Genomic DNA, 15327 nt, shown 5'->3' on the forward strand with positions numbered 1-15327 from the left:
GCTGGTCCCAAGGTTCTTCCCTCTGTAATCCTAAATCTGTTGCCAGTGTCCTTACTTGCACTCAATCCCATTCACCTATCAAGCAATACCTTAATTTTAAAACATTCAGCTGTATTTTCAAACCACTCCATGACCTCAACCCTCACCATCTCTAATCTTTCAGCCTCTCAGCTTGGTAGGCTATCTGCACTCATCTAATTATGACCTCAAGTATTCCATTTTAATGCTCCACCATTTGGTTGCTGTCCTTCCAGTTGCCTAGGCCCTAACCTCTGGGATTTCCTGGCCAATTCCCTGACTCTACTACTTTCTTCCTTAAGTACCATCCTTAAAGTTTACCCTCCTTAGCTCTTGTTTACAGTAATGCTGTAGAAGCAGCATGCAAAACAGCAACTTGCAAAATGAAGAGTGGCACAATGTTCACAGATCTCAGAACAATTGCTTCTGCACAATTCTTCTGTGCCTTCACAAGCACTTTTTTTTTGAAAGTGCTATCATAGGCTTTTTCTTTTACTTCAGTCAAGTGCAGAGTATTCAATCTTTTGAAATGTTGCCACATTGCTCTAATATTTTCTTTTAAGGAAAACTTTTTTCAAATCTCTACCACAAAAACCCATCTATTGCTTTGATATTTGTACATAACATCTTCAAAGTTATACAAATTCATTTTGGTTCTTCAGACTCTGATAGATGAAGCACTTTTCCCTTAATTTCAATGTTCCCAACTGAAATGTGGTTAGCCCTTCCATCCATTTAACTGAAGCAAAATAGCACAGGGACACTCCATTGTTTTTGTAAAAATCCAGCTTGAGTACAAAACATTTTTTTTTTAAAAATTGCCCAACAATGTAGTATAATGACTTGAAGTTAGTGGAGATCATATGGCATAAATTGCATATAGTTATTTAATAAAATTTCCAATGATATTTAATTGTACAAAAATGCATGTCTACAGCAGTTAGACTATAACCGATATATGGATTTAATAAAAGCTGATCTGGTGCAGCACAATTGGAGGATATCAATATTTATTTTGAATAAAACACATCCCTGTGAATTCTTCCTATCTTCAATTTTCTCCCTTCCCTACTCCTCCTGAAAGGCAAATCTTTGCAGGTGTGCACAGATGAATAAGTGCTGTGTTTATGCATCAAGTTACACCAAAGTGGGTATTTAGAGACATTTTCAGCAGAGATCATTGGATAATGACTGGAGAGCAAATGCCATCTGATTTTCCTCTTTCCAGCCAGAAAACTGCACCCAATTTCAGAGCTTCCATTTCCATCAAGGCCCGAGGTCAACTAAATCAGCACAGACCCAAGTACACCTGGGATTCTCCTGGTCTGCATGACATAGCTATTCATTCACTGGCTAAAGATGTTCAGCTATTGAAGGAAGGGAAGAAAATGACTACTTTCTTGTTTACTTGCATCTCTGGTCTTACCCTGTGAATACAAATAAATGATTGCATGTAAATACCTTCAACAAAACTTTATTGTAATTTAAACACTATCCCACATACAATTTCACAACACGCAACTTCATCTTGGCAACCAAGGTTAGCTCAGCCAATTTAGGTTTGATAAAATGTGCATACATACGTGAAGAGCCAGCACTTAAAAACAAATGAATGACTTTTCTATACAGTCAATTCTGGTTAAATAACCCATTTGCCACAAGACTATTCCTTAGGAATTCACTGAGATAATAATGTTCCATTGCACACGATTTATTTGTAATGAAATTGTCCATAATACAACCATTTTATGATCACTTTTATTTACCCTTCTGTAGTTTGGTTAATGAAATGAATCATAACATACATGGGCAAGTGCAATTTGCACTTTTAAGCACAGTACAGTGGACAAAAAAAATCACTTATAGCAACTTACAGCTGAAGTTCAGTTAAACAGAGAAATTCAGCAAGTTGATACAACTTTCTGCTCCTAGCTTTCAACAGATATTGAATCCCATGCATTTTAGCAAACAATATCCTGCACTGTGAAAGGTAATATGTTAAATCACCTGGTTATTCGTATAGCCTGGTCACCATTAGATCATAAGCATCTTTTAAGAAAGGAGAGCCTTGTATGTACACTTGTATAAAGGTAGTCATAAATTTTGGGCATATGGATGTAATGATGCTAATCCCCCATAAACTTAGCTAAAACAAACTCATTACTGCACATACCATAAACAATGCATTGATCAATATAGACTTCAATACCCAATAAGGATAGAAAATTTTACTTTAAAGCAGAATTGTTGCAAACACACCAAGTTCGATTATCAAAGGTTTTGCCATTAATACTCTGTATAAATCTTTAGCAATGTATGCTTTACAAATGAAGGTCCTTCCACAACCTGGGAAAAGTAGCCTGTATGAAACCTTTTCAGCATACCAATGTATTTTTTAGGAAAGGATAGTAACACAGCAAGCCTCTTCAATGAAAACTTTGCACTGTCCCCTCTGCTCAACTTAGTTAACATAATTAAATGAATACATTTACATGATGAAAAACCAAACCCCAAACTAGCACTCTTTAGCTACATCTCCAGTTAGAGACAATATGCCAATGGAAATGAAATCAAATTTTATTTTGCGAGATTAAGAATGCATACAAGAAACTTGTATACTATACAATACTGTGGTCATATTTAACAGCTGTGCTGTCTTACACCAGGCTTGTGCAGTGTCAATGATACTTCATTATAAAACAGACAACTTCAAGTGGGATCACCAAGACAAAGCCAACATTTGCCCAATTAAAAGTAAGGGCGTTTCATACAGCAGCAATTAGCATTTTCTTTACACACTTACCGACTAACCAATTAAAAAAAACACTGCAATAGCAGAAACCATGGGAAATATTGCCATTAATATACTGAAGCACCAACTTTTCCTCAAGAGCAGCAAATTCCCAGATTATTTTGTTTTGAAAACAAGCTGACAAAACAATGGTATTTTCATTTCCAAGCACAACTGGAACGAAATAAAAGCAAAAGAAAATTAAGGGGAAAATCGGCTGCTGCCAAAACATCTGATTCACTAAAATAGATGAAATAATGTGATTAGGCTTTGTGGGATTGTATCACTCAATTTCACAGGCAGTACACAGTTCACACTACTAGTGGCCCTGTGCGTCACCAGAATTTGCTCTAGATTAGTGTTCAGGTAGATCTTTGTCCAAAGTCTGAATGTAATTTGCTGCTTTACAACAAAATGACACGTAATTGCAGTTTTTCAGAATAGGCCCATTCATACCATTGTTTATTGTTCTGTACTTTAGGGCAAGTCCCATCATTCTTTGATAAATCCCTTTCATTAACTGGAATAGTAACATTGCTAGGCGAGGGAATTTAAAAAAAAAATCCTCATCATGACCCTTTAACGGTAATAAACTTACCATTATATTAAATAACTGCTGTGTCTCAAATACAAGGTTTTCAAATATGTACAAGAACTATATTTTCTCATTTTGTATACCAACCACACAGGTTCTATTTCAGCTGATTTTTTTCTTCATTACTCATCTAATATCCACTCCCCTTATAAAATCAATACACTGAAAAATTAAGAGTTTGATATGTAACTTGTAGCAAGTGTTAAAATCCCCCAACCAAAGTAGCAAAGTTGTTACATGTGCGCCCACATATACTAACTGGTCTATCATGTAATGTGCTTATAAGCAAGAAAATAAAAACTCAGCTACAGATATTCCAATCTGTTTGTTAAATAGCATTTCAAGTCAAAAGAATCAAACCTAGATAGATACCCATGTTAATACGCTGCTTGCTCAACACCATGCAGCAGTTATTTGTTCTTATTTGTTTCCCCCCCGAGGATCTTACCAAGCAATTCACATCTAATTTAATTGCGGTTGTGTACTTTTTTGAAAAAAAAAAGATTTGATTCTTTTGGATGCTGCATAAATTGAAGGGAAACAGTAGCTACAAAATTAACTTTCATTACATTTTTTACAGTACTGGAATAATGAGTTGTTTCCCAGCACATACAAAGTTTACAATAAAATGCATCATGCTTTCGTAAAAGTTGGAAAACCACAAACGCCATACATGGCGGACGGTTATGAAACATATTTAGGACAGGAAGTAAAATTTAAATCAAGAAATAATTTGCTGGGGCACCAGCTGACAAGCTGGTGAAAGGTTCATCTCACAAGAATCCTTCCCAAAGTAACTCAAATGCCAGAAATATTTCAAATCAATTTTATTATATCTACAGATGCATTTCTAACATGTGAACACACGCTGATCTGTTGAATAACCTGATCTAGTTGGAAAAAGCAGGTGAGCAAGAATGCGCACAAAAGAGAATGATGCCAGAATAAAATAAACTTTTTTGGTTTAATTTTATTTTTGCAGGCAATTCTGTCCACATCAGTTAGGTAGCTATTGCTGTATTTCTAAGGAAGCAGATTTCAGAAGAGAAGGATTTAAAATGGTAACTTTAACAATGGCATAGCAGAGCTCTCAATATGAGAAAGCTGACGTAAAATGTGGACATGTTTACAGCAATTTGCAGTTTATGGGAAGATAAAGATATTGATGGGCAGAGGGACAATGAAAACCAGGAAAGGAAGGCGTGAAGTAGGCTGTTGCTGAGTCCTTTTTCATCACAGTATTGTGCAGCATTAGATAGTGGATATTCAGTCCTTCTCCGGGATCAGCTTCAGGACCTTCCCAATTGCAATAGTTTTACCTTTTGTGGGGGAAAACAAAAGAAATGCGTGTTGGTAAATTCAACTTATGCTACACAAAACAGTTTGTAATAAGCTTGCAAAAGGATCATTTAACCGAGTTCTCAACTGAAGTCCGCTGCATGGTTTCATGCGGTGCACAGAAGTGGCTCCGTCTCCAAACTGCAGGCAATTTAAACTTGATTGAGCATCAATCCCCAAAAGTTATGGCATCCAGGACATACAGTTTTACCTTCCAGCCCTGAGTCACCAATTAACAACAGTATCACACTTGGCCAACAGCCCTGTGGAGAATACGAGGAACCAAAAACTGCTGCCTGACCCCAGCAGCTCATGTTGTCAAGGAGACAACAGATTCAGCTTCATGGAAAATAAAAAACTGAAAAGCAAGGAGAGCCCAGGAGAGGTTATAAAAGTCTCCAGAACACAAAATAGGACAGTGTGTTTGGAAAGGGCTAGGAATCTAACTTCAAGCACACCAGATAAAGAGACGACAATGAAAAAGGGGACAGGAAATACAGGACTGAAGGTGCTGTACCTGAATGCACGCAGTATACGAAATAAGGTAAATGAGCTTGTGGTGCAGACTGAAATTGGCAGGTATGATATGGTAGGCATTACAGAGACATGGCTGCAAGGGGATCAGGACTGGGAGCTAAATATCCAAGGATATACACCTTATCGAAAAGATAGGTTGGTAGAGGGGGTGGGGTTGCTTTGTTAGTAAGAAATGAAATTAAATCGATAGCAAGAAATGACTTAGGGTCAGATGATGTAGCATCTGTGTGGGTAGAGTTGAGGAACCGCAAAGGTTAAAAAACCATAATGGGAGTTATGTACAGGCCTCCGAATAAGAAAGGCAAGGTTACAGTGATCATGGGGGATTTCAATATGCAGGTAGACTGGGAAAATCAGGTTGGTAGTGGATCCCAAGAAAAGGAATTTGTGGAATGTCTACGAGATGGCTTTTTGGAGCAGCTTGTGGTGGAGCCCACTAGGGAACAGGCAATTCTAGATTTAGTGATGTGTAATGAGGCAAATTTGATAAGGGAGCTTAAGGTGAAGGAACCCTTAGGAGGAAGTAACCATAATATGATAGAATTTACCCTGCAATTTGAGGGGAAAAAGCTGGAATCAGATGTAACGGTATTACAGTTAAATAAAGGCAACTCCAGAGGCATGAGGGAGGAGCTGGCCAGAACTGACTGGGAGATGAGCCTTGCAGGAAAGACAGTGGAACAGCAATGGCAGGAGTTTTAGATCTGGGAGTAATTTGGGAGACACTGCAAAAATTCATCCCTAGAAAGAAGAAGCATACTCAAGGGAGGATGAGGCAACCATGGCTGACAAGGGAAGTCAGGGACAGCATAAAAGCTAAAGCGAAAGCATACAATGTGGCGAAGAGCAGTGGGAAGCCAGGGGATTGGGAAGCCTAAAAAGACCAACAGAGGACAACTAAAAAGGAAACGACGGAGAAGATTAAATATGAGGGTAAACTAGCCAGTAATATAAAAGAAGATTGCAAGAGTTTGTTAAGATATATAAAGGGTAAGAGAGAGGCAAAAGTGGACATTGGGCCGCTGAAAAATGACTGCAGAAGTAGTAGTGGGGAACAAAGAAATGGCAGAGGAACTGAATAGGTACTTTGCATCAGTCTTCACAGTGGAAGACACGAGTAACATCCCCAAAGTTCAAGAGAGTTGGGGGTCAGAGGTGAGTATGGTGGTCATTACCAAGGAGAAGGTGCTAGGAAAACTGAAAGGTCTGAAGGTGGATAAATCACCTGGATCAGATGGATTACACCCCAGAGTTCTGAAGGAGATAGCTGAAGGCATTAGTGGTGATCTTTTAGGAATCACTGGAGTCAGGAAGGGTCCCAGAGGACTGGAAAATCGCTAATGTAACCCCCCCTGTTGAAAAAGGGAGTGAGACAAAAGACAGGAAATTACAGGCCGATTAGCCTGACCTCGGTCGTTGGTAAGATTTTAGAGTCCATTATTAAGGATGAGATTCAGAATACTTGAAGGTGCATGGTAAAATAGGGCAAAGTCAGCATGGATTCATCAAGGGGCGGTCATGCCTGACAAATCTGTTAGAATTCTTTGAGGAGGTAACGAGTAGGTTAGACAAAGGAGAGCCAATGGATGTTATCTACTTGGACTTCCAGAAGGCCTTTGACAAGGCGCTGCACTGGAGGCTGCTCATTAAGATAAGAGCCCATGGTGTTAGAGGCAAGGTACTAGCATGGATAGAAGACTGGCCGTCTGGCAGGAGGCACAGAGTGGGGGTAAGGGGGTCCTTTTCAGGATGGCGGCCGGTGACTAGTGGAGTTCCACAGGGGTCAGTGTTGGGACCACACTGATCTAGATGAAGGAACTGAGGGCATCCTGGCTAAGTTTGCAGATGACACAAAGATAGGTGGAGGGACAGGTAGTATTGAGGAGGCGGGGAGGCTGCAGAAGGATTTGGACAGGTTAGGAGAATGATCAAAGATGTGGCAGATGGAATACAATGTGGGGAAGTGTGAGGTCATGCACTTTGGTAGGAAGAATTGAGGCACAGACTATTTTCTAAATGGGGAGAGAATTCAGAAATCTGGAGTGCAAAGGGACTTGGGGTCCTAGTCCAGGATTCTCTTAAGGTTAACTTGCAGGTAGTTAGGAAGGCAAATGCAATGTTGGCATTTGTTTCGAGAGGACTAGAATATAAAAGCAGGGATGTGCTGCTGAGGCTTTATAAGGCTCTGGTCAGACCACATTTAGAATATTGTGAGCAATTTTGGGCCACATATCTCAGGAAGGATGTGCTGGCCCTGGAGAGAGTGCAGGGGAGGTTCACGACAACGATCCCAGGAATGAAAGGCTTAACATATGAGGAACGTTTGAGGACTCTGGGTCTATACTCGATGGAGTTTAGAAGGATGAGGGGGGATCTGATTGTAACTTAGAGAATATTGAAAGGCCTGGATAAAGTGGATACGGGGAAGATGTTTCCATTAGTAGGAGAGACTAGGACCTGAGGGCACAGCCTCAGAGTAAAAGGAAGACCTTTTAAAACACTCTTTAGCCAGAGAGTGGTGAATCTATGGAATTCATTGCCACAGAAGGCTGTGGAGGCCAGGTCATTGAGTGCATTTAAGACTGAGATAGCTGGGTTCTTGGTTGGTATGGGGATCAAAGGTTACGGGGAGAAGGCAGGAGAATGGGGTTGAGAAACTTATCAGCCATGATTGAATGGCGGAGAAGACTCGATGGGCAAAATGGCCTAAATTCTGCTATGTCTTATGGAGACAGTATGGAGCTCAGTGGGCACATTCTTGATTCAATAGCAACATCTAAGAGGAGAAATGAGAATCAGGACAGCTATCAAGCAGCAGCTTGCCAACTTAAATAGAATCAGTGAGACTTCCACACCATCAAAAGAGTCAGCGAGGAGAATGCCATCATCCCGAGCAAGTAACTTCACAACAGACTGACTTCTGCATAAACAAATCAGGATGAACATGAGCATAATACCTCCACATCGAGAGAGAATTGCTGCTTAGTACAATTGCACATTAAGTAAAACAAAATTAATTAATATATGTTTAAGTGTATAGCTAAATTTTATAACACATTGGTGGGACCTCAGAAGCAAAAAAGATCAAGAACGACGGTTAAACCACACTTTCAACTCACTGAAATCTGCCAAACCAATGCCAAGTCCTAAATTTCATTACCCAATTCCTCAACTGTTTGACAGAACTTCTCTGAAAATGTCAACAAAATTGTCTACAGAAATGACCATGCGCCTGAACTTCCTTGGAGTGGCAATCAGCATCAGATTGCCACTTTGCTTCCAGTTTCTTACCCAAAATCCTATCTCACCTGACCTTCCGTCTCAGGCCAGGCGAGATCCAAGCAGTGCAGCATGACGCTGGGGCCTAGTGTCAAAGTGCAGCTCTGTCAAAGGGAAGGAAAACATATGCCCCTTTTTTACGGTACTAGCTGCTGTAAAGCAGGTAAGTTAAAGGTCCAGTGAAGTTTTATGGTCCTTGACAGGCCAGGGGGAAGGTAAAAGCATAAGGCAAGTGGATAGGATTTGGGAGGAAAAGGTAGAGTCCCCATGGGGGTGGGGGGAATCCCATGGATTGGGGACTTCCTGTCAGGGATGTGGTCCCTTGGGGGAAGGAGGAGTCCCCTGTGGGGATCAGGGGCTTGATGTGTGGTTTTGTGCAATAGTTAACCAGAAGTTAGAAGGGGTTTTAATTCTAACTTTTTCTGAGTAACTATTGGTGTAACACAGTAGAACCATCTGAAGTTTGTGATTTAAAATTGCATTTTTGGATGGTTCCCAGTGCAGGGCAATTGCCCAGGGGAAGTATGCACTTGCTGTTATTTTATATAGGTAAATTTCAAAGGCTCTTTTACAACTTAAGGTAAGTAAACAAGGGAAGGTTATTAAATTTTATTTGACCTGAAAGTGGAGGCAATAGGAAAACATGAAAGATTTTTGTGTTTTGGAAAAGTTGAGTTCAAAGAGGTGCTTAGGACAATGGAATCTCAAATGAAAGGGAAAAGGGATATTTAAGGAAAGATGTCGAGCGCAGTTGTGTGGCTGTGAGGGGGAGATGTCCTGAGACCAGATCAGTGCTAGGAGAAGGTCTGAACCTTGTGAATTTGAAGCAGTCATCAAGTTTTCAAGTCAGAGAAGTCATTACTTTCAGAAAAGAGTCTGTTTCTTTCTTTTGGGTTTCCACAGCAGAGTGGGAGAGAGAGAGAGAGAGAGAGAAGTTGTATGGTACACCTTTCACTAAAGTGACAGCAGTTTTTGCCATGGGAGATCTTAACTGGATTTTTGTAGTTAAAATCTATAAGGAAGATGTTGCCAAGTAGTTTACTTGTGTTCTGACAAGTGTGCTTTTTTTTCCAAGGGGTGGTATTTTGTAATTTGAGTGCTTAAGTTTTCTTTTCTTGTTAGTAAGCCGTTAATTTTTAAAATCCTAAAGGTGTGCCTGGAATTCTATGTTCTGGAATCAGGAGGTTTCTCCTTGTTTTCAGAATACAAAGAAAGTTATGATCAGTAAGACGAATTTGCCCCTCTGGAATTGGTTTGCTCAGCAAATAACATCTGACGTGGTCCCAACATGTGCAAACCTTACCTGGGCCTTCCAAAGGGGATTCCCCAGCATATCTTTGGGGTGAAAAAAATAAAAACAAAAAAAACTGCGGATGCTGGAAATCCAAAACAAAAACAGAATTACCTGGAAAAACTCAGCAGGTCTGGCAGCATCGGCGGAGAAGAAAAGAGTTGACTTTTCGAGTCTTCATGACCCCTCGAGTTCTCATGAGGACTTGAAACGTCAAGTCTTTTCTTCTCCGCCGATGCTGCCAGACCTGCTGAGTTTTTCCAGGTAATTCTATCTTTGGGATGCCCCCTAACACAATGCTCTGGAGCTTGGAAGTTATGGCCCTTATCTAAACTACTTAATGCAATTGCCAGATTGATTCATATCTCTGCACAAATGGAGAATCAACTCAGTTCATAATTCTCAGTTACATAAAGAGACTGAAGCTCCTTTTAAAAATTAGTAAGAAGGAATTTTACAAAGCATAAATTTGGGAAAGGAGAAAATAATTCTGTTTCTCTCTACTGGTAACTCCAAACTTATTTGCTTCAAAGTTGACTTTTTTCTACAAAAGATCCAGGTGCACAATCATTAAAGATTGTATAGGACATATTCCAAAGGTGGCTTGCACTGAGCTCTTTTTGTTCAATTACTAAATGTGAATCAAGTTTTTCACAAGCTTTCTAGTCAAGTTACTGTACTGGCAAATATTGAATCAGACCATATGATCGTGAACAAAGTTGGACAACAGAACTAGAGAATTCAAGATTAAAAAAATCCATGGAACAGATCACATTTAGGCATTTAAGTGTGGGCTTTTGCAAAAATCTGTGGCTAACCTTCATCTCTCAAGGTAAAACGCCCCATTTGAGGAAAATCTTTGAAGGTCTCAAGGCAGATAGTTCCAGCTGTTCTTAAACGAGCAATGCAAACCTGATCCTGTTTAACAAAACGAGGCCGCGTCTTGCTCTTTTCTCCAGACTTCTTATCCACCAGACAGATTAAGGCCTAGAAAAAGAACAGTTGCACAGGAATTATTCAACATCATTTACATTTAAAGTTGCATGAGCATTGCCAAAAATCAAACAGGATTATATTTTACTTTGACACTGGGGAAAGGAAAATTCCTATTCACCTTCTAGGTACATTATTCCTAACATTGTGACTTAACCACTGTAAATGGAGGGTAACTTAAGTCAGAATTCAAGGGAAGTCACAAGAGATACCTGTTTTAAGACTTGAACCAAAACTTTATGACCTTCCTGCACCCGACAAGAAAAATCTCCCCACGGGTCTGTTTAAAATCAGGAAAAAAAAAGTACAAATTTTCTCATATTGGACTCCTGTGGTGTAACAGTGGATACCATACCAAGCTGACATACAAAGGAAGTATTGGTTATAACACTACTCCTTTATTCTTTCATGGGGTGTGGGCGTTGCTTGCAAGGTAAGCATTTTCTGCCTATCCCTAATTGTCCTTGTACTGACCTTGCTAGGCCATTTCAGAGCTAGGGCAGTTAAGAGTCAACCACATTGCTGTGGGTTTGGAGCCATATGTAGGCCAGGCCACGTAAAGATGACAGATTTCCTTCCTGAAAGGACATTAGTGAACCAGATGGGTTTTTACAGCAATTGATGATAGTTTCATGGCCCCCCAACACTGGGGCTAGCTTTATTAACAGAATTTAAATTTTGGTGGGACTAGAACTCATGTCCCCACAGCACTAGCCTGGCTCTCTGGATTACCAGTCCAGTGACATTACTACTATGCCACCAAGCCCTTACTTCAACTCCGGATATTATTTGTGTCATTATAATTGGTGAGTTGAAGACACACACACCTCCACGACTGGCAGTCATTAGAGTTTAAGAAGGAATCTATGTTCGTGGTTATTTTACTTGTTTTCCGGGTGGAGGCTGAGAACTAAAACTCCCAGCCTGCCTGGGAGCTCTGGTGCAAGCACAGGGCAACAGTAGGAGGGATCGGCCACAATTCGTGTAAGATGGCTTAAAGTGCTTTTTTTTTTAAACCCAAGCACAGGACTGGGGTTTTGGCATGAAAAGAGTGACCAGGTGACCATGTTTTTGGGCAGCAGGAAAACTGGGCCCACATGAACAAGTCTTAGTCCTTCAGCCCAGTGCTGAAGAGTTGGGCTCAGAAGCCTAGGAGCAGATGTCAGCTCAGTGAAACTGAAGTGCAATTGTCTGCTTCATGAAGGGCTGTTGTTGGCAGCAACATAGCTGAAGGGCAGGGACTGTGCCAGTGTTTAGACACTGGGGTATAGCCTGGCCAACATTGTGGGACGCAGCCTTGGAAGCAAGTCAGCTCATCTGGAAATGACAACCAAGGCAGCTGAATCTGGGAGCAGATATGACAGAGATCTAGAATAGTGTGCCTTTTAGTGAGGACTTTACCTGTGGAACTCAGGTGGAGTTGAACTGCTGTTGGTTGGGGACCAGGCTAGCTCTTTCAAGGAGAGGAACTGAAATCCCTCATTTAGACGACCAAGTTTGAGAGATTTTGGTGACTCAATGATAACTTATATCTGGGTGAGTTGCTGAGAAATTCACAGGACCTGTCATTTGGTGTGCAGTTTGTGGTTTGTGTTCAGCCACAGTTTGCCTGTTAATTCATGTTTACCTCATGTTAATTCTGGATAGAGAGAGAAAATGTTGGAAAAATTCAGGTCTGGCAGCACTTACAGAGTAACAGTTAACATTTCAAGCCTGTATGACCCTTCTTGAGAGTTTTTTTCCAGCATTTTCTGTTTTTATTTCAGGTTTCCAGCATCCGTAGTATTTTGCTTGCACTTTTTAAAAAAAGTGTTTAATTCTAGGTATTGAGAATACTGGATAGATAGTGTGGACTGTTTGCTTTGCTGAGTTTTGTATAGTAAAAGTTATGTTCGCTTAAAACAATGGAATTCTGTGGCTTTATTGTCTTAAAAAAGTGTGGGATTTCAAATTTTGTCTACAGAAAAGTAATTGGACCTTAACTGGATCATAACATGTTGTATATACTTTTAATATCACCCTAAAATGTGGAGTATCTTCAGGGGATGTTCCTGAATTAGGCTTATAATTTTTCAGTGTCCATCCACAAAGCAAAATACTCCACCTAAATACCTCTGTAATAAACCGTGGTCATGAAGTGGGACTGAAGGAAACACAAATCAGCACTCTCACTGGAAAAAGACCAAGGAAGACTTTGCTTCTCCTTGGCTGTCAGACATTTCCAAGGCAAACCTTATTCGTTTCCACATACAACCCAAGTAGCAACAGTCATTGTTAAAAACATGTACATAGGTGTATAAATAAAAGTGTTTATTAGATTTATGTGAACCTAATCAGTCAAGTTGCAGCATCAAACACAGTAAACTATGCAGATATTTATTCAATGAAATCAAACAGACAATTGCCTCAACTTCCAGACTTACCGCGATCTGCACTTCTTCAATGCAAGTATGGATGTGCAGCACTGCATTGTAACCTGGGCAGATGATGGATTTGTGCTCAATTATAACTATCTGCAATAAAAATTAAAAATTTTACTAAATTTTGGAAAAGGTACACACAGCAAAATATGCCAAGAGCCAAAAATGCATATCATAATATGATTAGCTTCAATGTATTACAAAAGATTTAAAGTGCTACACAGTAAGCTGGACATCACAAGAAATTTTTTAAACATATTCACAGAATGAGTGTTGCTGGCAAAGCTGGCATTTATTGCCCAGGTTGTATTCCTAGGTTTTGTTGCAGCAGTCTGTGTAGTGAAGGTATTCCCAGAAGGTTTCTGTAGATGGTACACCAGTGGTGGAGGAGTGGAAGTTAGTTGATGAGGTGCCAATCAAGCAGGAGGCCTTTTCCTGGATGACAACTGTCAAAGAACATGGAAAATATTTCATCACACTCCTGACTTGGAGGTTTTGGGGAACCAGGAGGTAAATCATCTGCTGCAGCATACCCAGCCTCTGCCCTACTCCAATAACCACCTGAGAGATTGGTTGAACAGTTTTTGGTGAATAGTGACTCCCAGGATGTTGACAGAAGGGGATATGGCAATGGTGCTGTCACTGAAAGTCAAGCAGAGGTCCTTAAATTGAGATGGTCAATATTGGCACTTGCATGGTGCAATTGCCAATTACCACTTATCAACTCAAGACTGGATGTTGTTCAGGTTGGGTTGCACAGATATGGGACTGCTTCATAATGAGGAATTGCAAATAGTTCTGAACACTGAACAATTGGCAAAAAGTTGGAAAATAATGTAACATGACCAAAAATAAAATATTTTTCTGTAGTTTTCACCACCATTCAAGGCTCTGCCTTTGCTAAACAGATCAAACCCTGATAAAAATGAAATTACTAGAACAATTTCAGAACAATTTCCACACAAATACAAATATTGAATTGGCACAGAAAGCAAGCCAGGGACAAAATTAAAAGAGCATGAATTAAAGTGATTTGATGCCCAAGGTAAAATAAGCATTTATAATCTAGTAAAAAAAAATCAATATTCTTCACTAAATCAGACAGAAAGGGTCCCGCGACAAAGGAAGAGTGGCCAAAAGCATTGCCAAAGTTGTGGGTTTTCAGGTAGTTTCAAAAGGATGGTGCAGAGAGGTTTTATAATGAAATGCCAGGTTTAGGGCATAGATAGCTGTAAATGGTCAGGCAAAGCAACTGAGGACAGCACAAGATACCAGGGTCAAAGAAATGCAGGGGATCATAGGAGGTTTCAGATATACAAGGGCTAAGGATGTGAAGGGGTCTCAACAAGGTGGGCATTGTAAACTTGCAGTGTTGGAAAATTCAGCAAATGGAACTAGTGAGCATAAGGGTAATGGATGACTGGAGATTCAAAAAAACTATTGAAACATTGCTGCAGTTCTGGTGCCTATATTTGTTGCCATCTTCCTTTAGAACTTCAGTGTCTTGGAATATATATTTTTATCTCTCATATGCCTCCTCCTACCCATTGCTTGTTTCACTTCTGCCCTTTAACACTCCATCGTCACCATAACACCTGACATGTCGCAATTCTACTTCTTATTTGTGTGGACAATGTGTTTTACTCCATTGCCCTTGCCTTGTTCTGTTCATGTGTAACATCTTTCAATATCAGGGGTTTATGCTTGAAATGTCAATTATTTGTGCTTTTGGCAAATTTTGACTGACCTAAGTGTCTCCAATTTTAAAATTTCATTTCAGGTTTAAAAGCACCTCAGTATTTTGCTTTTTGTTCAAAGCATTGGAATGGGTGAGTCTGGAGCTGACAAAACAGTGAATGAGGATTTCAGCAAAAATGGGCTGATATAGGTGATGCTTTAAAGGTGCAAGTAGAGTGTCCTGGTGATGGCAAGGATATGGTGCCAGAAACTTTGCTCAGAAACAAATAGAACACTGAAGATGTGAACAGTCTGGCTCAATAGGAGAATGGCCAGGGAGGAGGATGGAATCAGTGATGAGTTTAGAGTTTGTGACAGGGGTTTGGTC

The 15327-nt window shown here is 40.1% G+C and overlaps 1 protein-coding gene across 1 annotated transcript in view; it reads right to left on the reverse strand.

Moving 5' to 3' along the window:
- Positions 1-1476: 1476 nt before the first annotated feature.
- LOC121288049 (eukaryotic peptide chain release factor GTP-binding subunit ERF3A) overlaps positions 1477-15327 on the reverse strand; it is a 73640-nt gene continuing 59789 nt past the window's right edge. The window contains exons 12-14 of the mRNA XM_041206317.1: positions 13266-13355; positions 10668-10836; positions 1477-4723 (exon numbers count right to left, since the gene is read on the reverse strand). Coding sequence (XP_041062251.1) covers positions 4671-4723; positions 10668-10836; positions 13266-13355 — 312 coding nt within the window. The 3' untranslated portion in view covers positions 1477-4670. The remainder of the gene's footprint in view (positions 4724-10667; positions 10837-13265; positions 13356-15327) is intronic.

The sequence above is a fragment of the Carcharodon carcharias genome, chromosome 15 (assembly GCF_017639515.1).
Source record: "Carcharodon carcharias isolate sCarCar2 chromosome 15, sCarCar2.pri, whole genome shotgun sequence".
NCBI classification, from domain to species: Eukaryota; Metazoa; Chordata; class Chondrichthyes; order Lamniformes; family Lamnidae; genus Carcharodon; species Carcharodon carcharias.